This window comes from Bos indicus x Bos taurus, chromosome 4, assembly GCF_003369695.1.
Source record: "Bos indicus x Bos taurus breed Angus x Brahman F1 hybrid chromosome 4, Bos_hybrid_MaternalHap_v2.0, whole genome shotgun sequence".
Classification (NCBI taxonomy): Eukaryota; Metazoa; Chordata; class Mammalia; order Artiodactyla; family Bovidae; genus Bos; species Bos indicus x Bos taurus.
In genome coordinates this window covers 109610334-109635198 of record NC_040079.1, presented here as the reverse complement: position 1 = coordinate 109635198, position 24865 = coordinate 109610334, and the positions used below count along the sequence as shown (strand labels likewise).

The window sequence follows — 24865 nt, the reverse complement described above, 5'->3', positions numbered from 1 at the left end:
TCAATTAAGGATATGTTTCCAGATCAATCAGTATCTGATCACTCAGGGTAGCCCTAAACTTAAAAAATTTTTTTTTTACATCTGGAATTCATCATTTTTACTCTTTTGGCCTCACCACGTGGCATGTGGGGTCTTACTTTCCCAACCAGGGATCAAACCCACGCCCCCTGTATTGGCAGCATGGAGCCTTAACCACTGGACCACCTGTGAAGTCCCTAGACTTAAACCTTTTAACGCTGCAGTTTCTAAACTTAATTCAGATTGAAACCTCCTATGCCCTCTGGTCCCCAATCCTCTGCTATGTTCTATTTTAGCTTTCCAATCTAAAAGTGCTGTGACTATACTAGAGTAGAATGATAAATATTTCTTTGGTTTTGTCCAAGAAAGGAAAAATGAACAAGTATGGTCAGGGACAGCAGAGAGCAATAGTAAATATAAAAACCAACAAAGCTACTAGCTTATATTTGCTAAAGGCTTAGAACCACAAGTGGAAGAAACTCTGAGCACTCATATCTTCTAATACATGAGCCTCAAGGTAAGCACCTGAACACTCTGGCCACATTAGCGTCAGCACTAGAAATCTCCACCTATGATCCCGTTAGGTTTCACGTAGTCTTGGTTCCTCATCAATAGAACAGGGTTAGGAATTCTGATCAGTTACATGTGCAGATCTGGTAATGGTTTACTAATTTAGGACCCCAGAGAACTGTGAGAACATTAAGCAAAAGGAAACAAAAAACATCTTTCAAAGGTCAAATTATGATGTGTCATAAACTTTTTTAAAGAGTAGCTTTCATGAACTTTTTTTTCTAAAGAGTAGCTTTCTGGGTGGCTTAAGAATTTCTCGTTAGAATTCTCATGTTTCTAAGCATCTTCTCGCTAATTCATATTAATGAGTTAGCACATTCCAATAGACCATCTTTAAGGAATAAAATATCAGCGGTAAGTATATTCGGCCGAAGAATTGATGCTTGTGAACTGTGGTGTTGGAGAAGACTCTTGAGAGTCCCTTGGACTGCAAGGAGATCCAACCAGTGCATTCTGAAGGAGATCAGCCCCGGGATTTCTTTGGAAGGAATGATGCTCAAGCTGCAACTCCAGTACTTTGGCCACCTCATGTGAAGAGCTGACTCATTGGAAAAGACTCTGATGCTGGGAGGGGTTGGGGGCAAGAGGAGAAGGGGACAACAGAGGATGAGATGGCTGGATGGCATCACTGACTCTATGGACGTGAGTCTGGGTGAACTCCGGGAGTTGGTGATGGACAGGGAGGCCTGGCGTACTGTGATTCATGGGGTCGCAAAGAGTCGGACACGACTGAGCAACTGAACTGAACTGAACTGAACTGAACGGACGACTTTAGTTAAAATGCCACACCTGATTCACCTGGGCTTAGAGTCCTCTGAAAGGCTGGGGCCACCTACGCACAAGCAAGCAGATATTCCAAAGGTCTGAGTCATCTCAAGACATTTTCCATTCCCAAGTAGGGTCATATGTCAACCTGTAAGAGACTATTTCTTAAACAGTAATGTCTTTAGGCATCATCAGTGGGTACTTATTGGAAACTCCCTTCTCAGACTATGTTTAGGGCAAGGCTGTAGATTTAAATGAGCACCCCAGGTGGTGATTATACAGGTGATTCACTGGCCACGCCTGGAGAAAGAGCATTACATTTAACTTCATTAACCCCTTACTAGATGGTGATACCACCATCTAGGGGCTTCCCTGGTAGCTCAGTTGGTAAAGAATCCTCCTGCAATGCAGGAGATCTGGGTTCAATCCCTGGGTTGGGGAGATCTGCTGGTGAAGGGACAGGCTACCCACTCCAGTATTCTTGGGCTTCCCTTGTGGCTCACAGGCCACACCTGGAGAAAAAGCATTACATTTAACTTCATTAATCCCTTAGCAGATGGTGACACCACCATCTAGGGGCTTCCCTCATAGCTCAGCTGGTGAAGAATCTGCCTGCAATGCAGGAGACCTGGGTTCGATCCCTGGGTTGGGAAGATCCCCTGGAGAAGGGAAAGGCTACCCACTCCAGTATTCTGGCCTGGAGAATTCCATGGATGGTATAGTCCATGGGGTGGCAAAGAGTTGGACATGACTGAGTGACTCACTTTCAGATGGTGACACATTTCTGCAAACTTTGTTAGTTTAGTCTATTTTTCAGGCATCCAAATCAGGCTTCCACTACACAGTAGTAGCTAGAGTTTTTGAAGATTAGATTTATACTTGGTCATTTCTAATATCCACAGAATTCTCTTTTACTTCCTAAGATGTCAATAGTCACAGATGGCACTTCCCTGGTAGTCCATTAGTTAAGAATCTGCCTTGCAGTGCAGGGGATGTGGGTTCAAACCCTGTTTGGGGAACTAAGATCCCACATTCCGAGGAGCAACTAAGCCTGCATGCTGCAACTAGGGAACCTGGCTGCCACAACTGGAGAGTCCATAAAGATCTCAGGTGCTGCAGCCAAGAGCGGACATAGCCTAATAAAGAACTAAAAACAAAGAAAGAGTCGCAGTGTCCAGATGCATGCATCAAAGCCCTGATTTAGATATATGAATCCAGAATCAGGTCAAACTCTCCTCATCTGATTTTTCCACTGGAATCGATCTTTGTGGACAAATTTGCTCTTTGAGAGCAATGAGAAGAAAGAGGAAGTACAGAACGAGAGTATTTGCAAACAATATTTTATTTCCTGGAGATAGTTGGTTCTCATGACTACCATTATGGGGTTTGCATTATGGGCTTCATCGCACAAGTGTTTGTGAAAGCCCTTGTTCCTCTCAACAAATATGTAATAGAACCAATGATTTTAACTGCAGTGAAACGATCGATTCAGCCTTTCCACCTTCCTTAGGAATGAGGGAAAAGTTACAATCTTAGATAACTGGTGGATATTTTCTCTAGCTGCCTTTCACTAATGTAAAATTTAGTGACTATAAATTATTAGCAACTGCTCTTATAGAATGTGCTTTCTTAACTTCCAAACTCCACAATCACATGGGTATCTGAAATTTCTGGATAAGAATGATAAAAATCCAAATGATTAGGAGAGTATTTCCAATTAGATTTTTTAAAAGTAACTTCACTCTTTGAAGCTGCCACTGCTTATGGTGGGAATGACAAAGAACTTTGCACACAACAGTTAACATGTGGAAACTTACCTTTACATTTTTAAAAATGTGTCAATACCAAATTATCTGTTAGCTACACCCTTGAGAAATGAGAACGGGCTCTGAGATTCACAGCATCAATCACTTTACTGGACTCAGTTTCCCATCCATAGTACAAAACACACTTAGCAAACATTGAAAGAGAACGACTTCTGGAATTTAGTTAAGTCAGTATTAATACTAAAGGAGAAAATGCACTATAGTTCTAGTGGACATCAGTTACTGGTTTTAGACTGTACCTAAGCCAAGCCAACCAAGCAAATCCTTAGTTGATATGGGTAATTCCACAATCTCTGCCCAGCATGAAGAAAGAACCAAGTAGATATGTTACAATATGGCATATTCTCTGCTTACTTTTCTATTATATGTATATGCATATATATGTTTGTATGTTTTATTGTTTAGTTGCTAAGTCGTGTCCAACTCTTTTGTGATCCATGGACTATATAGCCTGCCAGGCTCCTCTGTCCATGGGATTCTCCAGGCAAGGGGGTTGCCATGCCCTCCTCCAGGGGATCATCCCTGCCAGGGATCAAACTCATGTCTTCTACAGCTCCTGCACTGGCAGGTCAGTTCTCTACCACTAGGGCCACCTGGGAAGCCAGGCATATGCATACATACAATTTATTCTATTATATATGCACATGGATAGATAATAATATGCATATAATAGGAAAGTAAATATATATAAATATATACAAATCTATCCCTGAAAAAGTACAACTTTCTCACTTATACAATGGGAAAGCAGGCGCTGATGTAATCAACCCTCTGAAAGTGAAAGTGAAAGTGAAGTCGTGTCCGACTCTCTGGGACCCCGTGGACTGTAGTCTACCAGGCTCCTCTGTCCATGGGATTTTCCAGGCAATAGTCCTGGAGTGGGTTGCCATTTCCTTCTCCAGGGGATCTTCCCAACCCAGAGCTCAAACCCGGGTCTCCCGCACTGTAGACACATGCTTTACCATCTGAGCCACCAGGGAAGCCAATCAACCCTCTAATTAACGTTGAAATACAGGCATCGGTATATTGTTACTAACCAGTTTACTGAAGGTCTTCTGTACATTCCAGACAGTACTAGAGACAGCACAATAAACTAGGTTCAGACTTCAAAGCTCTTATCTTCCAGTTGGGAAAGATGAACAACAAACATAAAAAAATTAATGAGATCATTTTGGCCAAGGGTAGTGAAGAAGATAAAATGCGGCACCATGTGTAACGTGGTCAACTGTGAGTAGAGGTGGAGTGGTAGGGGAGGTGATCACAGAAGAAGTCATTAGGCTGTGACCTGAGCTGGTATTACGAAGACGAGAAATAGGCACCCTTCCCGTGGGGCTGGGGAGGGAGAGGCATGGAGCATTCCAAACAGAATGAACAATACGTACCCACGCTGAGCTGGAGGCATGCTGGAAGAACAGAGGGAAGGCAGGTGTGGTTGAAGGACAGTGAGCCACAGAAGCAGAACGGGGTCTGGGGGGCGGGGAGGAGAGGAAAAGGGCACTAGGCAGGGCAGGACTTTTGACTTTCTTCTACAGGTCACAGGAAACCACTGGAGAAAAGTGGTTTTTATCAGAGGAGTAATACCTCTTAATTTTCTTTTCTCCATTTTTGTTTATTTATTTTTTGCTGGGCTGGGCCTTCAGTGCTGCACACGGGCTTTCTCTAGCTGCAAGGAGCAGGGGCTACTGTCCAGTTGCAGGGTGCATGCTTCTCACTGCAGTGGTTTCTCTCACTTAAGAGCACAGGCTGTAGGGCAAGCGGTCTTCAGCAGCGGTGGTGCACGGGCTTAGCTGCCCCGCAGTATGTGGGATCCTCCTGGAACAGAGATCAAACCCATGCTCCCTGTATTGGCAGGTGGATTCCCAACCACTGGACCACCAGGGAAGTCTGAGTGATTAATTTATGCTTCAATAAGGTGCCTCTGGTTGTCACAGGAAGGGGGTGCTATATAGGGACAGGAGTGACAACAGCATATTGAATTAGAAAGCTGGTCTGATGGGTCAGACTAGGGGTTTAGCAGTAAAGATGCTGAGAAGCAAGCAGTCAGACTGGGGTTATCTTTTGGGGATAAAATCAAAAGTACTTGCTGAGGGATTAGATGAAGATTGTGAAGGAAAGAAAGAAACCTAGAGGGATCCTTAGGTTTGGGGATCAAACAACTGGGCAGATGGGGAAGGCCTGAGTTGCGGAGAGGATTCTTGGGTAATGTTTTGGTCCCAAGATATCAGACAGCTGGTTGATTATAATGCATTCAGAGCAAGAGGGAAAGGTCAGGCTAAAGAATAATGATACCTGAAGGTTCAGGACTGAATGATATCACCTGGCCAGAAAGCATAGACAGGGACGAGAAGACAGCTGAGGATGAAGAAGCCTCCACTGTTCCAACATTTAGAGGAAGACAGCCAGGAAAGAAACTGTAACCAGGCAGCTCAGGCGCACTCTAAACTTGGGTGAGGAATATCCCTCTACTATGTGGAGCATCTCTCCACCATCTGTTACCATAGCGACACACACTGGGTATACACTGCCCGCGACTTCTTCATGGGCTCTATAAACAGACTCAATGCCCAAGGTGAGGAAGTGCTTTCTAAAGAGATTCCAGCTAACCTATTATTAGCTTGATCAAAGTGTCACTTGTTTATTTTAGTGAGTCAGTATTTATTTTAATGAGTCAGTCTTACAGTACCTTTAGAAAGACACCAGTTTTTTGTTTTATTTTTTAACCCATATTTCCTGTTAGGGAAAAAAACAAACCCACCCACTAAATAACTCCATTATAATTTACTATACTGTTATATGTTTATATAATCATATTATCTAAATATTATATATAGTATATAGATTATATATATAAAACAGCATCATCTGTTATACTTTGAGATAATCATGTATTCACATAATTCTGTCCTCTTTCTGATATTTTCAACTACTACAAGGGCCTGGGAAATTGCTTAAGGATTTGTTTCTGGGAGAGTCCTCAAAATCTAGACTATCTGAAATGCTCTCCCTGAAGAGCTACTGAAAGTTACTACAGATGTAGCTCACTCACCCTAGGTTACCCCCTAAATCTGAGGTGAACTCAGGGCTGACTCGCTTCCTTCCGATCATCTCTCCTGTTAGAGTTGACGGTGGCCAATGGCTGGAGCCACTTTGATTTAGCCCTCAAGCAACTCCCAGGCTGGCTGCCTAACTTTCACTTAGCATTATGGCTGACGTTCCTGTTTTTAAAATCCCCCCAAATTCTGTGCGTGTATATGCGTAGGGGGTAAGGTGGGCACCTACCCAGCTAAGGGTGTGGGCCAGGGTGTGGTTTGTTCAGAGAAGGCATTTTTTTTTTGAGTCAGAAGTCTACATTCCAAGCTGACTTCCCACAAAGAAAAACTATGACATACATAGGTTACATTCCTGATGAAAGTTCAGACACCTGGTTTTTAAAAGCAGAATGCCTCTAAGTATGATCATTAATGTACAGGTGACGCACTTTTTAAAAGGCATACTAAGGGTCCAGAATGGGCAGAAGGGGCTTCCCAGATGGTGCTAGTGGTAAAGAACCCGCCTGCCAATGCAATGAAGAACGTGCACAAGTTGTTTGGATAAAGCATTACAATCAGCAATCCTCTAAAATGTTACCTTAATGTGGAAGGGCAGGGAAATGTAAAGGAGAGGTTCTTAGGACTCAGGCTGGAGACAGCCTAAGGCCCAGAACCGAGGAGGAAGCTCTGGGGCAGAGCTCCGGAGACCTTGGGAAAGCCAAGTGTGTCTGTGTGCACTGGCGAGGAGGGAAAAGAGTGGGGCATGGGGACAGTGCAGGGCAGGGGAGGCAGAGGGTAGAGAGAACACAGGATCCTGAGTGCCAAGAAGCAAATCAGCTGTCTGGGCTACCGTGCTGGCAAGTCACAAAGCCCTGAGAAATCCAACTGTACCACAGGCGTGAACTGCTTTAAGGCAGACTGCTGTAGGTTGAGGCCCATCTTAGAGTAAAAACCAACACCGGCCAGTGAGGTCCTTGCACCAGAACTAGTGTTACTGTTACATTCCACTGTTTAATCTTATTAAACAGTCCTCTCAGGCATCCTTCCTGGACGCACTTTCTTCAAAAAATTATTTCATGTGACTCTGAAAAGCAGTTTGCTTTAAACACCAGGAGAGATGTGTGTGCACATGCCTGTGTGTGTTTGAAAAACCCACAGTCTATTCAGCAAAGTCCAGCCTTGATATCAGATTGAAACAAATGTCCTTCCAGGACCCTCATCGTCATTGTGGAGTATTTGTTCACTGAGTTGCTCGTCTTGTTTTTGGGATCACTTTATTATGCAACATCTGCTCTGAATTTCAAATGTGACAAACAGGGTATGAGTGTCGGTGGCAGATGGCTAATGACCGCCAGCGACAGGGCATTCAAGTCTGCCTTGTTTTCTGGGAAGCGATATTTTCATGTTAATTTGCTCTGTGTCCTGCAAAGATGAGACAAATCACCTGCTCATAATTCAGGCAAAGTGGAGACCACCAGGAGCTGAGAGGGGCCATGGCTTGATTCCTTTGGGGGTGAGAGGAGAGGCGGCTCTGGGGGGCTTTCCTCATCAGAGTAACGGGACCGGGCAGTCACTTCGCATTATGTCAGATGGAGAAAGATGAATCAGTCCCGGCCACCCCATCCTGACACCAGGGCCACTGTTTACTGCAAGCAGATATTATTCATGAAAACAGATCTTTCCCAGAGGCAGAAAACAGGTGCTATTAAGAGTGTGTGTCAGTCTCTGAAGCCTGGGTTTTGTAACATAAACTTAATAGGACATTTTATCTCCTATTGAAAATGTTACAACCAACAGAAATCTCCAAGAAACATTCAATCGAAGATAAAACGAAATCTAATTCGCAGAGAAAATGAGCCGCACAGACTCATAAACCTCGAGGTCTTTCGGCCTTCTCGAGCCCGGTAGAATTTGTCTGTTACAGAGATACATGCACAAAATATAATTTTTATTCCAAGACTGAGTCATCCAAAGAGGCCATGTGGTCTTGAGCTGAAAGAACCGTGCTCTGTTTTGGAGAGTCAGCTGGTGTTCTGTGTGATCTCTCAGTGCCTTTGAATTGCTGCTTGTGAAAGACACGTTACATGTACAGAATGTCCAAAGAATGACACAGGGACTTCAGAGAGCTTAAAAGATAGTTGAGAAGCCGGGTCAGACACCAGGAGAGAGAATGTACCAGAGAGGCAAGTCTGAGGACCAACTGACAGTTTAATAAAAGAGGGTATTACATTTTGCAGGCATGTAAAGTGTGAGATTTTTACACAGGAGTTTCTTCATATATATATATATATATATATATATATATATAGGCTTTCCTGGTAGCTCAGCTGGTAAAGAATCCACCTGTAATGAAGGAGACCTCAGTTTGATTCCTGGGTTGGGAGAATCCCCCAGAGAAGGGATAGGCTACCCACTCCAGTATTCATGGGGTTCCCCGGTGGCTCAGGTGGTTAAGAATCTGCCTGCAAGGCGGGAGACCTGGGTCCGACCCCTGGGTTGGGAAGATACCTTGGAGAAGGGCACGGCAACCCATTCCAGTATGCTTGCCTGGAGAACCCCATGGACTGAGGAGCCTGGCAGGCTACAGTCCACGGGGTCATTAAGAGTCGGACATGACTGAAGCAACTTAGCATGTATGTATCCTGCCATACAGTTCTTTTTCTGGGTAGCAGTTACATATGACAAAGGAGCAAAGTGAGGGAATTTGTTTACAGTTCTTTCTGATTCTTTCTCACAGAGTGGCAGATAAAGGCACGAAAGAAAAAACCCAACAATCTGGAAGCTGCTGTTTTTCCTTTCCTTATAAAGCACCGCCCCCCTGCAACAAGTGAAAGGTGCCACGTAAACACATATACTCAAAACATATTATGAACTCCCAAAGAAAAGAATAAGACAATCATAAGGTGTCAGTTATTGCCTCATAAGTTTAAGCAATGAAGTCTCAGAAGATGATATTGAATCTCAAATGATCAAATTAAACAGATGCACTGAATTCCTCCACAGTTAAGGAGATCAGAAAACATTCTGAACTACAAAGAGGAAAACAAGACACAGCAATGATTAGCCTATGAGGCAAAGTCTGAGTATTTGTTTACGTCACAGCGTAGCAGTCAAGAGGGTTCTTTATGCAAATATCACCATCAGCATGAATGACCGTGTCTTAGGACATCAAGAAAAGAGATTAAAGAATGCGACGAAAATTTCAAGATCAAGAGTGAATACAATAAGATGTGATTATTCATTTTTAGGAGAAGAGCATTTTAAAATGTTGGAAAGAACCACCTATAATTTTATTGTATTCTCATCATTCTCTCAATGACAATGTTCAGTCCAGACCACATGATAATGACAAAGGAAAAGTGAAAGTGTTAGTCTCTGTCGTGTCCGAATCTTTTTGATCTGATGGACAGCCCACCAGGCTCCTCTGTCCGTGGAATTCTCCAGGCAAGAACATTGGAGTAGGTTGCCATTTCCTTCTCCAGGGGATCTTCCCGACCCAGGGATTGAACCTGCGTCTCTTGGACTGCAGGAAGATCCTTTACCGTCTAAGCCACCAGGAAAGCCCTATGATAATGTCCGGATTTCCTCTAATGAGTTCACCAACTATCAACCATCACAAATACTTAGGGCTTCAGGGGTAGTCTTTTGCCTTTTACAAACAAATGGTATTTAAATGCATTTTAAAATTGCTATGTGATGTATGTATACTGAGAAGATAAGCCCAGCTTCTAGATTTAACAATGTGTTCTTTTTTTTTTTTTTTTTAACAGACAGACTGACAACGGACCTGAACAGAAAGATTTTACCTCTGCAACAGTTAGTCAGAGACCATGCAACATCCTAGGTTTACCAAATACAGCTCACCTAATGCAATATATGTCCTGAATGTGCACTCAGGAGACGCGAAATTGAGGAGGGCCAACAGGTAAACAGTGTCAAAGACGACACAGAGGGGGACGGGTGCTGGAGGACGATTCTCGCAGCTCACGTCGTGGTAATAAGGGGTCTCTCTCCTTGGTTTTCTGTCCTATGCCTATTTCACGTTAAAATATTTAACCTATTTACCTATTCTGAAACATGGCATGTTCTGATATATGCAAGACAATAATATTTATGATTTTGAAGCACATTTTAGAAAGTTTTTTGCTACCATAATGCAAGAATCAGCTACAAACTGCGTTTATTTATAAATAAGTGGGTTTTTTAAAACTTGAAAACACCAACTGAGCTACTTATATAACTATAGCGAAGTATCCTACAGGCTTCTGTGTGCTCGTATATTCTAAAGCCCCTGAGCAAAGATTCATGACTCATTCAGTTTTCTGTCCTCAAAGTGCCTAGCATAGAACTTGCCCCGTAAAATTTTAATTAATGTTTGTACAAGTATACTCAGAAAAACTCTTACTATGAGAAAGCATTCTGTATGAACAGTTCAATCCATGTTCCCAATAGGTCCCTCATAATAATAATGATATAGTTACTAAGACTTCTCACAAGTGAGTTATACAACAACAAAATATTTCTGTTCTCTGGCTGCAGGTTCGAAAAATTCAACTAGCCAGAACTGTCTACTTAGCAGCTATTTATCCTGCATACTAATGCTTAAAAAGACAACAGCTTACAAACAAAAGATACAAGTATTCATTAAAAATAAATTTATATCAATCATATATTGAACTTAAAACGATCTGTTTCCAAAAAAACCACTATCCACTTGATGGTATTACAGCACTTATAAATGATAACTCAGGTTTTTGATAATGACCTTAAAGAATCTCAAACACTCAAATTCTAAAAAAAAAAAAAACCCAAACCCTTATATTCTTATATTTAATAAGAAAGAAAAGTAGATCTGCACAGTTCAACAACAGTTTTTAAAATTAAGGATGAATGGGCATTTATCTGGATAAAATTCTAATTTGAAAAGATACCTGTAGCCCAGTGTCCATCACAGCACTATTTACAATAGCCAAGACAGGGAAACAACCTGTCACACAGTGGAATATTACTCAGTCGTAACAAAGAATAAATACCGCCGTTTGCAGCGACAAGGATGGGATCCAGAGATTATCACAGTAAATGAAGTCAGGTAGAGAAAGACAAGTATCATATGATACCACTTGTTGGTGGAATCTAAAAAAAAATGATACTAGTGGGCTTATTTACAAAACGGTTACCAAAGGGAAATGGGGTACGAAGGGATAAATTAGGAGCCTGGAGTTAGCAGATACAAACTACTATATATAAAATAAACAACAAGGTCCTACAGTTTAGCACAGGGATATTATAGGATATTCAATATTCTATAATAAAGCTTAGTGGAAAAAGTATGAAAACGAATAATATATATATATATATACACACACACGTGTGTAACTGAATCACTTTACTGTATACCAGAAACGAACACAACACTGTAAGTCAACTTTAATTAAAAAAAAATTAAGGATGAAAACGAAAAGTGTCTTGTGACTATCTTTTAAGTTATCGAAAGATGTTCAATTAGCCATTAACATATAAATTAGCTGCCTGAAATACTGCCTGACTATAGTTTGGTTTTATTATGAAAACATCAACACACAATTAACCACAAACCTTGAATAACCACAGTCCTTGCCCCCGCCTCCATCTCTGTGAGAATGGCGTTGACCCTGACTGAAGACATTTAACAGCCGCCAGGAGAATCTTCTGTTCAACAGAATGGAGCGACACGTCCTTTCCGTGGATAGGTGAAGAACTCAGAAATACTTCCAACAAGCTGCCTTATGAAAAGCTTCTGCTGATAAGCACCAATCCTCTGCTCCCGAAGCCTGGCTCGGTCACTCCCCTACTCCACTTCTCTCTTTCCTCCTCGCCTTGGTGACTGCCTTTCTGCCTGTGCCTCATTTAATCCAGCTTACCTCTCTACCCCCACCCTTCAGGAGAAGTGGAATTTTCCCCACTCTACATTATTTTCTACTCTTGCCTGACCAAGCCTTAGTTTAAGCACATCATTTTAGTTTATCAGCTGTTCTAACTACTGATACTGCTGCAAATGGGAAGCCCCAGTAGCTCAGCTCGGAGAAGGCAATGGCACCCTACTCCAGTACTTTTGCCTGGAAAATCCCATGGACCGAGGAGCCTGGTAGGCTGCAGTCCATGGGGTTGCTAGAGTCGGACACGACTGAGCAACTTCACTTTCACTCTTCACTTTCATGCATTGGAAAAGGAAATGGCAACCCACTCCAGTATTCTTGCCTGGAGAATCCCAGGGACAGCGGAGCCTGGTGGGCTGCTGTCTATGGGGTCGCACAGAGTCGGACACGACTGAAGCGACTTAGCAGTAGCTCAGCTGGTAGGTAAAGAATCTGCCTGCCACGCAGGAGACCCCGGTTTGATTCCTGGGTCAGGAAGATCCCCTGGAGAACGGATAGGCTACCCACTCCAGTGCTCTTAGACTCCCCTGGTGGCTAAGATGGTAAAGAATCTGCCTGCAATGCGGGAGACCTGGGTTCAATCCCTGGGTTGGGAAGATCCCCTGAAAAAGAGAACAGCAACCCACTCCAGTATTTTTGCCTGGAAAACCCCATGGGCAGAGGAGCCTGGTGGGCTAAAGTCCACGGAGTCGAAAAGAGTCAAACATGACTGAGCGATTTTCACTTTCACTTTTGCAAATGATTCCACTTGGCAGCCTCTAACATCCTAGGAGAATTTAACATGAAGTTCAAAAGACCTATGTAGCTGGAAATGCAGGGTGTAAACAAATGATTACCTTGTCTCGCTGTTTAAAAAATTGACCTCTCCCGGTGTTCTTTGGAAGGACTGATGCTAAAGCTGAAATTCCAATACTTTGGCCACCTCATGCGAAGAATTGACTCATTGGAAAAGACTCTGATGCTGGGAGGGATTGGGGGCAGGAGGAGAAGGGGACAACAGAGGATCAGATGGCTGGATGGTATCACCAACTCGATGGACATGAGTTTGGGTAAACTCCAGGAGCTGGTGATGGACAGGGAGGCCTGGCGTGCTGCAATTCATGGGGCTGCAAAGAGTTGGACACGACTGAGTGACTGAACTGAAATGAAATGAAATTTTTGAACACAGAAATAGATCAGAAGAAGCCAATCCTTGTGTTGACAGTCTATGTTTAAGCTATTGGAAGTCATTTAAAAAAACAATAATTTTCAATTATATCTGAAGCATGGTTGACAACGTGTCTTACTGTACCTATGTGTATAAATTTCTGAGTATGGACTGTCAGGACACAAAGACGAATAAGTAAGATATGGACACAAATAATCACAAATGAACAAAATATGATAAAGAGGAAGAGAGGTGTAGAACAAGTGCTAAAAGACAAATGAGATCACATCCAGCTGTAAAAGTTAGCCAAATGGTATCTGGGGTCAGCCCTGAAATATGTGAGCAGATAGCTATTAGTGGGGGGAGCAAAGAAATGGCAGTGAGAGGAAGGCCTCGGAGGGAGGAAGCTGTGAGCCACACTAAGAGGATGCGGATTAGTCCAATTTGGCCTGAAAGCAGAGTACAGAATGGGGCTATGTTCTGCCCTGCATGCTGAACATAGTATTTTGGACACACTCATAAAGGAGAGAACTGAAGTCACAAGACTGGAAAAGAATTCTGAAGGAAAGAGGATGCAGAGATAGAAGAGAAAATGACCAAGAACATGGAAGGAGGACTGTGCGTGTGTTAGCTGCTCAGTCACATCCGAGTCTTTGCAAGCCCATGGACTGTAGCCCACCAGGCTCCTCTGTCCATGGAGTTCTCCAGGCAAGAATACTGGAATGGGTTGCCATTTCTTCCTCCAAGGGATCTTCCCAACCCAGACCCACATCTCTTGTGTCTTCTGCAATGGCCGGCAGATTCTTATGAAAGGCAGATGGGAGAAAATAAATTCTATATATTAGTCTAAAACCAAATAAATAAATCATTCAATATGTCAAGTTCTAAATGTACCCAAACTGGGAACCTACCTAGCTGTCACTAAAAGATCTTTCTTACTCTGTTCAGAATATAAACTATTTTTAGGTATTCACTCTTATCTAAAATGCTGATTTTGCCATACATCAACATGAATCTGCCATGGATGTACACATGTTCCCCATCCTGCTGATGTATGGCAAAACAATACAATATTGTAAAGTAAGTAGCCTCCAACTAAAATAAATTTATATTAAAATAAAATAAAATGATACTGAATTCTAGAAGTCATTTCTACACAATGAATGATAAGGTAAAGAGTCTGTTTCACCTAATTCACAAAACCAAACAGATCTCCATGAACACCTGCACATATGTGCAGAGATCTAAAAGATCAACTGGGGAGTTCAATTAAGCAGAACAAAGTAAACCAATAAAGCTTTATAAGCAGCTCTTCCCTTTAGACTTAAAGGCAGAAAAGATTTGGAGTCAATATACTGCATCGAGCTTGCTGACCTCCAAGGAGTCTTAAGTCATCTTTCAATCCCAAGAGTTTGGGATGGTACCTGACACTTCTGGGCTTCCTATAAATGTTTTATGAGCGAGGAAAAAACGCCGAGTTCACAAACCATCAGAAAATGGCTGAGCTATTAACATACTTACTAAACTATACTTCGTAGACGCAGGGCCAGATAACGTACGAGCAGGTATTTCCTAATAATTTTAATATATATTAGAACCAAAGGGTTTTTTCCACTGAGTTCTAAAATTAGTGAACTAGAATATACCCCATTCTTTAAACATCTACTTAGTCATACTAGTTATATTTAACTATATATTGAGTTCCAAAGGCTCTACTTCTGGCAATTTTCGTAAGGAAAGAATGCCACTGTTTAAATAACAGTGCGACTGTTTGACCAGGCAGAGAGAGGACTCTTAGTACCTTTATGGTTTCAGTGGGCACTCCAGGTTCTGGCACTTTATCCAAATAAGTGGTCAAGTCTTGATCAACGTGTTCAAACACTAACGTTAGTTTGGTTTCTCTGTCTGTTCGTGACACTGTACACACGTCAAACAACCTAAAAGGAAAAAGAAATAAGTATTAGGTAGGTGGTAATACGAAAAGAAGTAAGTCTGACACATATCCTTTGATCACAAAATTAAGGCGGAGGGAAAGACTAGATTGGATCGTTCCTTGTGATAATATGGAAGGATACCTGTTAGTGCTCAGTCCCTCAGTTGCGTCCTGCTCTTTGGGACCCCATGGACTGTCACCTGCCAGGCCCCTCTGCCCTTGGGATTATCCAGGCAAGAATACTGGAGTAGGCAGCCATCCCCTACTCCGGGCAATCTTCCCAACCCAGTGACTGAACCCACGTCTCTTGTGTCTCCTGCGTCAGTAGGCAGATTCCGTATCACTAACGCCACCTGGGTCTGACCCTTTAACGTGAAAGCTCAGGAGAGGAGCACTTGGTTCCCTGGTGACAAAAGTGACCACGGCGAAAGGAAAGCCGCGCGAGAAGGTCTGCTTGCAGAGTCCTTACCTAAGGTCTTAGGGAGAACATGCTGCTGGACAGAGTTTCAAAAACTGCAGCCTCCATAAAAAACACGGTTCTTAGCTCATAGGTCAAGAATTATTGAAGAGACAGAGACTAAGCATACTTTAAGGACACTGGACTCTGCAATTTAGATTTTCCTGGAATTTAAGGTCTTCAAATCATGTCTATGAAAGTAATTAAAATGGAATACGGAAAAATCTGGTTTATTTCTAAGAAAGTGTTCTCATCCTGGTCAATCCAGTCATCTCCCTGGAAAGGGCATGAATTCTTTGTTTTAAAACTCCAAATATCATGCTAATAAAAATTGTGAATTTTTCATTTTTTTTGAGGGGGATGCAGACATTGCATTGGCAAACTAATTCTGCCCTAAGATGATAAAGGCAGACTGACAAACTTTATAATTATGTTTTGATGGGAGAATTCAATTTATCCCATAAAATCCTACAACTAATTCCAAATTTAAGTTTTAAAAACAAAGCCTTCAGTAATCAAAAGAATTTTCAAGCCAAAGGACTGATCCTCCTTTAGTTTCAACAGTCAAAGGACATCATTGTGGGGGGGGGGGCAGGGGAGGACATGAGATGCTCACCAAACATATAAAGAATTAAACACACCACACATAAACAAGCTGGAAATAAATTTCAGGACAAGAATGTATATAAATACTAAGAAAAGGCTAATAAAAATTCTATTCTATTATTTTCTTTCAAGTTTTAAAATGAAACAACACTTTCTTCAAAGAAATTAACTATAAATGTGTGTGTAACCCAAGTACTATAATGCAGAGTTGACTCACAATTAGCCACTTTGTACATTACCACTTAAATTTTTAATGCCTAGCTGGTTCACCATGCCACTCTACTGCATTTCAGCAATCGATGGGCTCCACAATCTTTGGTACTTCTCTCTAAATCTAAAGTAAACTTTAAACACTATAATTAAGTTAAATCAGATGGAGTGAGCACCACCAACAACCACACATATACTTCATAGCCAGATCCAAACTACTTTTTAATTCTGGGTAGCCTGGGGTGAGTTCTCTAACTCCAGTAAAATCAATTAAGATCAACCAAATTTCTTCCCTACTTTGTCTACTTTCAAACATTCTAAGTTTTTTAATCATTTACTTATAAAATTAACTTCTAAATTTCTAAAGTGTTTGAATATCATGACACCACCCTTATGGCAGAAAGTGAAGAGGAACTAAAAAACCTCTTGATGAAAGTGAAAGAGGAGAGTGAAAAAGTTGGCTTAAAGATCAACATTCAAAAGACAAAGATCATGGCATCTGGTCCCATCACTTTATGGGAAATAGATGTGGAAACAGTGGCTGACCTTATTTTTCTGGGCTCCAAAAATCACTGCAGATGGTGATTGCAGCCATGAAATTAAAAGATGCTTATTCCTTGGAAGGAAAGTTATGACCAACCTAGATAGCATATTCAAAAGCAGAGACGTTACTTTGCCAACAAAGGTCCGTCTAGTCAAGGCTATGGTTTTTCCGGTGGTCATGTATGGATGTGAAAGTTGGACTGTGAAGAAAGCTGAGCACCGAAGAATTGAAGGTTTTGAACTGTGGTGTTGGAGAAGACTCTTGAGAGTCCCTTGGACTGCAAGGAGATCCAACCAGTCCATTCTAAAGGAGATTAGTCCTGGGTGTTCACTGGAAGGACTGATGCTAAAGCTGAAACTCCAATACTTTGGCCACCTCATGCAAACAGTTGACTCATTGGAAAAGACTCTGATGCTGGGAGGGATTGGGGTCAGGACAAGAAGGGGACAACAGAGGATGAGATGGCTGGATGGCATTACCGACTCGATGGACATGAATTTGGGTGAACTCTGGGAGTTGGTGATGGACAGGGAGGCCTGGCGTGCTGCAATTCATGGGGTCGCAAAGAGTCGGACACGACTGAGCAACTGACCTGAACTGAACTGAATGTGACTTATCCTGAAAAAATGATTCTGATAAAGTAAAAACCCCTAATTAACAAATGTATTACAAATAGTGCCATAAATCATATGCATGCCGTACTGTGAAAAATATGATTGCTATCATTCATGAATCAAACCAGTCGACCTTAAAGGAAATCTACTCTGAACATTCATTGGAAGGACAGATGCCAAAGCTGAAGCTCCAATACTTTGGCCACCTGATGCGAAGAGTCGACTCCCTGGAAAAGACCCTGAGGATGGGAAAGATTGAGGACAGGAGGAGAAAGGGGTGACAGAAGATGAGATGGTTGGATGGCATCACCAATTCGATGGACATCAGTTTGAGCAAACTCTGGAAGATAGTGAAGGACAGGGAATCCTGGCGTGTTGTAATCCATTGGGTCACCAAGAGTCAGACGCTGAACAATGAATCTGACCTGGGAAGTTTATGAAAACACTTCTTTGAATATGGTAATTTGAGGTAACTACCACTTATTCACAGGCTCTTTTGAATCATCTTCTTCCCATTAAACCCATATTCTTTGACAGCTTTACTTTTTTGTTCCACAATCACCAAGCTTCTTTATGTTAGTTGCTTCTATTTTTGTGATAAAATAAAACAGCAGTGAACCAAAAATGGCCTGTATTAAAATCAGATACAAACATGAGAACTGCATCATTACAGCTATGCTTCTTACACATTACTTTCAAAATGCTTTCTATCATCAATAATACTTTTCCTTAATAAAAATACATTGCTTATCACTGCCTCCAGTCAGTAAAGATCTAGTAACTAACTTCAGTTCTTACTGCATTTATGCTCTATATACATCAGACATTTTAGTAATTTTCAAAAGAAAAAAAAAATTGACAGGGACATAACTAGAGAATGAAGTGATCATAAAACACTGCAAAACCAAAGGGTCACCTGCTCCCAAACCGTTGTTAGTTACCTAACACCCCTGGCTATATGCTACGTTGCTTCATCGCACTGAAACCGTTTTTAAACACTCCGTGTGTCACAATGCAAGAATAACATCTAACCCACCCAAGTTATTTTTCTCAAAGTTATAGCACTCTGCAATTTCTCAAGATTCACTCTTGCTGCCTGAGGCACCTGTGATATCCAAGTGTGAGCTCCCTAGGGTCGCTGCTAACTGCCCCTAATGATAAGCCATGGAGAAAAGGCGCTAATTTTCACTGGCAATATTTTTAAAAGTGGAGTTTTAAAAGAGACATATTTAAAGAGACACAGAGTAGAATATGATTCTATAACTTTTAATGTATATACTTATGTATCTTCTAGGCTATGAAAAGAAGGGTGCTCAGTAGAAGTGGCTCATGCTGGTTCAAGGAGACAGTTATTTTTATTTTTTAAGATAAATTTCACTTGATACTATGAATAATAATAATAATAATAATATACTAATTTCACTTGGGAAATGGAGCCTATTACTGTTTCCTTAGAGCTTCCAAGGTGGCATCGAGAGCAGTAAAAGTCCTAGAAGAACCTGTAAGCTTTGCACTCCAGTGCTGGCCACCAACATCCTGCAGACTCAGTAATCCACAGAAGGTATTTGGGAAATATTACTCTCTATATATATTCTCCAAGCCAGGCTTCAGCAATACGTGAACCGTGAACTTCCAGATGTTCAAGCTGGTTTTAGAAAAGGCAGAGGAACCAGAGATCAAATTGCGAACATCTGCTGGATCATCAAAAAAGCAAGAGAGTTCCAGAAAAACATCGATTTTTGTTTTATTGACTATACCAAAGCTTTTGACTGTGTAGATCACAATAAACTGTTGAAAATTCTGAAAGAGATTGGAATACCAGACCACCTCACCTGCCTCTTGAGAAACCTGTATGCAGGTCAGGAAGCAACAGTTAGAACTGGACATGGAACAACAGACTGGTTCCAAATAGGAAAAGGAGTACGTCAAGGCTGTATATTGTCACCCTGCTGATTTAACTTCTATGCAGAGTACATCATGAGAAACGCTGGGCTGGAAGAAGCACAAGCTGGAATCAAGATTGCCGGGAGAAATATCAATAACCTCAGATATGCAGATGACACCACCCTTATGGCAGAAAGTGAAGAAGAACTAGAGCCTCTTGATGAAAGTGAAAGAGGAGAGTGAAAAAGTTGGCTTAAAGCTCAACATTCAGAAAACTAAGATCATGGCATCCGGTCCCATCACTTCATGGCAAATAGATGGGGAAACAGTGGAAACAGTGTCTGACTTTATCTTTCTGGGCTCCAAAATCACAATCATTGCAGATGGTGACTGCAGCCATGAAATTAAAAGATGCTTACTCCTTGGAAGGAAAGTTATGACCAACCTAGACTACATATTGAAAAGCAGAGACATTACTTTGCCAACGAAGGTCCGTCTAGTCAAGGCTATGGTTTTTCCAGTGGTCACGTATGGACGTGAGAGTTGGACTATAAAGAAAGCTGAGCGCCGAAGAATTGATGCTTTTGAACTGTGGTGTTGGAGAAGACTCTTGAGAGTCCCTTGGACTGCAAGGAGATCCAACCTGTCCATCCTAAAGGAGATCAGTCCTAGGTGTTCATTGGAAGGACTGATGTTGAAGCTGAAACTCCAATACTTTGGCCACCTGATGCGAAGAGCTGACTCATTGGAAAAGACCCTGATGCGGGGAAAGATTGAGGGCAGGAGGAGAAGGGGACGACAGAGGATGAGATGGTTGAATGGCATCACCAACTTGATCGACATGGGTTTGGGTGAACTCCGGGAGTTGGTGATGTACAGGGAGGCCTGGCATGCTGCAGTTCATGGGGTCGCAGAGTCAGACACGAATGAGCGACTGAACGGAACTAACTCTATATTAAATGTGAAATTTAGTCTGACTTAATTGTTTGAGTGCTTGAGTGCTCAGTCACTTTGGTTTTGTCAGACTGTTTGTGACCCTGTGGACTGTAGCCCGCCAGGCTCCTCTGTCCATGGGGTTCTCCAGGCAAGGTTACTGCAGTGGGTGGCCGTGCCCTACTGCAGGTGAACTCCCCAACCCAGGGACTGAACCCACATCTCTTATGTCTCCTGCATTGTCAGGCGGGTTCTTTACCACTAGCACCAGCTGGGAAGCCTGACTTGATTGTTTAGTAAACACTACCATAGTAAAATTAAGTTACATTAGTGATGTTATGTTATGTGTTAAGTCGCTTCAGTCTTGTCTGACTCTTTGTGACCCTATGGACTACAGCTTGCCAGTCTCCTCTGTCCATGGGATTCTCCAGGCAAGAACACTGGAGTGGGTTGCCGTTTCCTCCTTCAGTACATTAGTGATAACGGGTAGAAAATGCGCTTTGAATCAACAGTTATAAATACTAATCTTAGGAATTTTAGAACATAATATTTTGGATGCTTTCTCATCTACAATGACTCTATCTGGAATCAGCCCAAAGCAAATAGTAATCACTTTGGTGAGCAATAAAGAGAAGATAGATGCTTTAATATAACAGATCAGACTCACATAAAGCAACTGAGCTAAACAAGAACTGAAATCCCTGGTATTTGGCAGGAGGTTAACAATCTGTAATATATTTATATAAATCAATAAGGAATGTGGCCAGGCTGCCTAGAGCCCCTAACACTTGCAAAACAAAAGGGCCAGACAGGTCTGAACACTTGAACATACAGCCTGGGAAACAACTTCAGCTGTCTGATTTCTTGTGTTGATCAACATCTCAAGGCTTTCTAAACCTTTAAAAAAAAAATCTCTTTGCTATTCAGTAAACTGACAAAAATACCATTTCAGCGATTGCATAACTACAGGGCTGTAAGAGAAATATAATCACACTGTGTCGAAGATGAACAAACTATCTCAGATGACTTCTAGAGGAAATGAGAACTACCATTCAAAAGTTATCCATTAGGGTTTAGCTTAATGTGATCCAAGTGAATATTCAAAAAACAGAAATGGAAAGTGGTTCTTGAGCCCTCACTGAGTCTATGAATGCAATTTAGCTGCAGGAAACATGATCCAAAAAAAGGCAGAGAGGTCATTATCATTTCACATTTAAGTCAGACAAGCCCCTAACCATCCCATAAAGCAATCCTCTCCCTGTCTCTGCTGTCCTGACACCCCAGCTGCAGGGCAGGGAGCAAGCACTGCGGTCCAGCGCCGCACTCAGCTGTCCAGCTGCCCTAGTGATGTAATCATCTCACAACAAAATATCTCCACGAATTAACTCTGCTTCCTACCCACTGGAATTCGGAGCGACTGCTTCCTGTTCGTGTTCTCCACTTAACTCTCTATTCTGGATCTACTGCATAGGCAAGTTGTCTTCGTCTAATGGATGGGATTATGTCCAATAGGTCTGGGATTTCCAAAGATTAACAATTTACAAAGGTCTCCCAAACAACATGTTCTGTAAACACATTCCCTGCCTTTCTATTGTGGTTATAATTAAAGGGAAATCTGCATTATTTGCTGTGATTAAAACTCTGACCTGTCACAGGAAGTTCTGTGAGGACTTTTTTCCTGTCACTTTTTTTTCCATACTCTTGAACGTTTGGACATCAAACAATTTAAGAGCTGTGAGATGTCTGGCGCAACTGCCTAAAAGTGCTAAATACAATTTTACTGAGCTATTGGCAGTCTTCAGAACTGAGAAATTTAAAAAAAATCTCTACTCTCTTCCTCTATGGTCCACAGAGCACCTTCTGTGGTTATAGCTTGCATGCACCAAATTTATGTTCACACATTCCACCAGCGCTACACTACGGGATACTGGCCAGGGTATTCTCCTTTTGCTCATTAAATATAGACTACGTGTGCTTATTCTCAACCAGCACTGAATGGTGTAATTCCAGAAGTATTTGCTGCCAGCAATAATGAGCATACTGCTAGAAGGAAAGCACCATTTCAGCAGCATCTGTAAACATTTATCAGTACCTGCCATGTGCAGGCACTGTACTTGGTTTTAGAGATTCCAAGAGATCTAAGACGGGTCCCGTTTTTAAGAGTGTCATACCCAGTTTCGGGGAAGACAACCAACATGTAAACTTGTAAACCTTCAAGTAGTGGTATATGGCTATGTATTAGTTCTACAAATACTATGTGAAACTTTAACATCAACATCAGAGTAAATTCATTCTACATCCCACTACAGAGAGACGTCTGTGATGTCTCAATTTCCAATATCCATTATCTCTTCTGGAAACCATACCGTCACTTTTTGCTGAGGAACCATCTCTAGCCCACACTCAGGCAACAGAGCTGTGGGGCGCCTGCATAGGATGGCACATACCCTACCCTGGACACAGTGATGATGACTGATTCAGGGATGGACAGGACCATGAGAATTGGTCCAAGGAATTTTACTAGAACTTCTGGGAAAGTAGAGCTCTCTTTATTCTGGGATTACCAAACTGGCAAGTGATTAGCCTGCAGCTGCTGGTGGCCGTCTCTGCCACCACTTCAGGGCACCCACCGTGGAATGCAGCCAACACTGAAGAAAGCCTGAGCGGGGAGATAACAGGCAAGAGATCCTGGATGACGTCGGTGAAGCACCTAGATCCATTTGTGCCCAGCCTGGGCATTACTTACGTGAGCTAGTAATGTTGTTTTGGAGCTTATCCCGTGTGAGTTGGGTTTTATACGACTTTAAAAAGTCCTAAGACATCTATAAACATTCTGAAACAATTAAATGACTTTAATCATCAATATCTGACCTTAAATACATCTTATACATTAGACAAAATGAATTAAGCTCAAGATGCTGGGGAAGAATGAAAGCAGGAGGCAAAGGGGGTGACAGAGGATGAGATGATCGGATGGCATCATCAACTCAATGGACATGAGTTTGAACAAACTCCAGGAGACAGTGAAGGACAGGGAAGACTGGCGTGCTGCAGTCCATGGGGTCACAGAGAGTCAGACACGACCGAGGGACTGAACAGCAACATAGCGGTAGGGTGACTGCCCCAGTTCACTGATTTGCTGGGAGACGATTTGCCTTAGGAGGGTCCTCCACGAGGGTGCCCTCCAGGCGAGAGTAATTGACAGCAGCAGAGTTGACTAAGTAATGGCTCCTTGGGAGCTTCTCCCCAGGATTCCTCCTATGGTTCCTTGTCTGCCCACAGGGGCATTTTATGGAGGAAAAAATAAAGGAGGAAAGACAGATAAGCTCATAGCAAACAGGAATATGGAACCTAGAATCAGAAAGGCCTCAGCTGGTTAAGAGGAAGTGAAGTAATAATACAAGGATACTGAGTTTAGTTCATTTAAAGAATGAGTCCAATGCTCAGAGATATGTACTCCTAAAACCCTTAGTTAAGCAACCCCCCTTCCACTAGCTCTTGCTGAAAGTGGAAATGCACAGGGACGCCGTATCAGTAGTAACCCCATTGAGGGAAACCCCTTTGTGATTATACAGTTACACTGAAGGCTCCCACTATCTGTTAAGGGGATGCAAAGAAAACACTTTTCACTTACTAAATCATTTTTATTCTTTATAGCCTTAAAAAGCGTGTTCATAAGAAAGCCTCACCGTTCATTTTCTTCCCGTTCATCTTTAGTTTCTGCTTCTATCTACGTACACTGGCAGCGTGGATCTATGAGTTTATAGTTTTGCATACACTAATCAAAAAGTGTTTTACAAATAAAATGGGGATCCCCCAGACTGAGCAAGTTTACAAGATGTGACTTGCAGTACAGTGAATACTTCAACTAGAGCAAAAGTGAAACGTGTGTATATAGAGACACACTGCTATCATCCAGTAGTGCAACACTGGTGTGCGACAAGCTGGGCCCCAAATCAGCTATTCGGGCTGTCTCAGTGGGTATATCGGAGAAGGCGATGGCACCCCACTCCAGTATTCTTGCCTGGAAAATCCCATGGATGGAGGGAGCCTGGTGGGCTGCAGTCCCTGGGGTTGCTAAGAGTCAGGCACGACTGAACGACTTCACTTTCACTTTTCACTCTCATGCATTGGAAAAGGAAATGGCAACCCACTCCAGTATTCTTGCCTGGAGAATCCCAGGGATGGGGGAGCCTGGTGGGCTGCAGTCCATGGGGTCACAAAGAGTTGGACACGACTGAAATGACTTAGCAGCAGCAGTGGGTATATGGGATACCGTATACTGCTTTGCTCACATTCAAGATGAATTCCTGAAATGGACATAAAATAACAGAATTCAGACTTCTTTCATAGTCCTCTAGCAAGCACTCTGTGTGCTGTTCTGTGCTTAGTCGTTTCAGTCGTATCTGACTCT

General features: G+C 42.2%; 1 protein-coding gene across 6 annotated transcripts in view; it reads right to left on the bottom strand.

Annotated features, from left to right (window-relative positions):
- Window positions 1-24865, bottom strand: part of CDK6 (cyclin dependent kinase 6) — a 260499-nt gene that overhangs the window by 178069 nt on the left and 57565 nt on the right. For all 6 annotated transcript variants that reach the window (XM_027540176.1, XM_027540178.1, XM_027540179.1 and 3 more), the window contains exon 3: window positions 15072-15207. In XM_027540176.1, the coding sequence (XP_027395977.1) occupies window positions 15072-15207 (136 nt within the window). The remainder of the gene's footprint in view (window positions 1-15071; window positions 15208-24865) is intronic.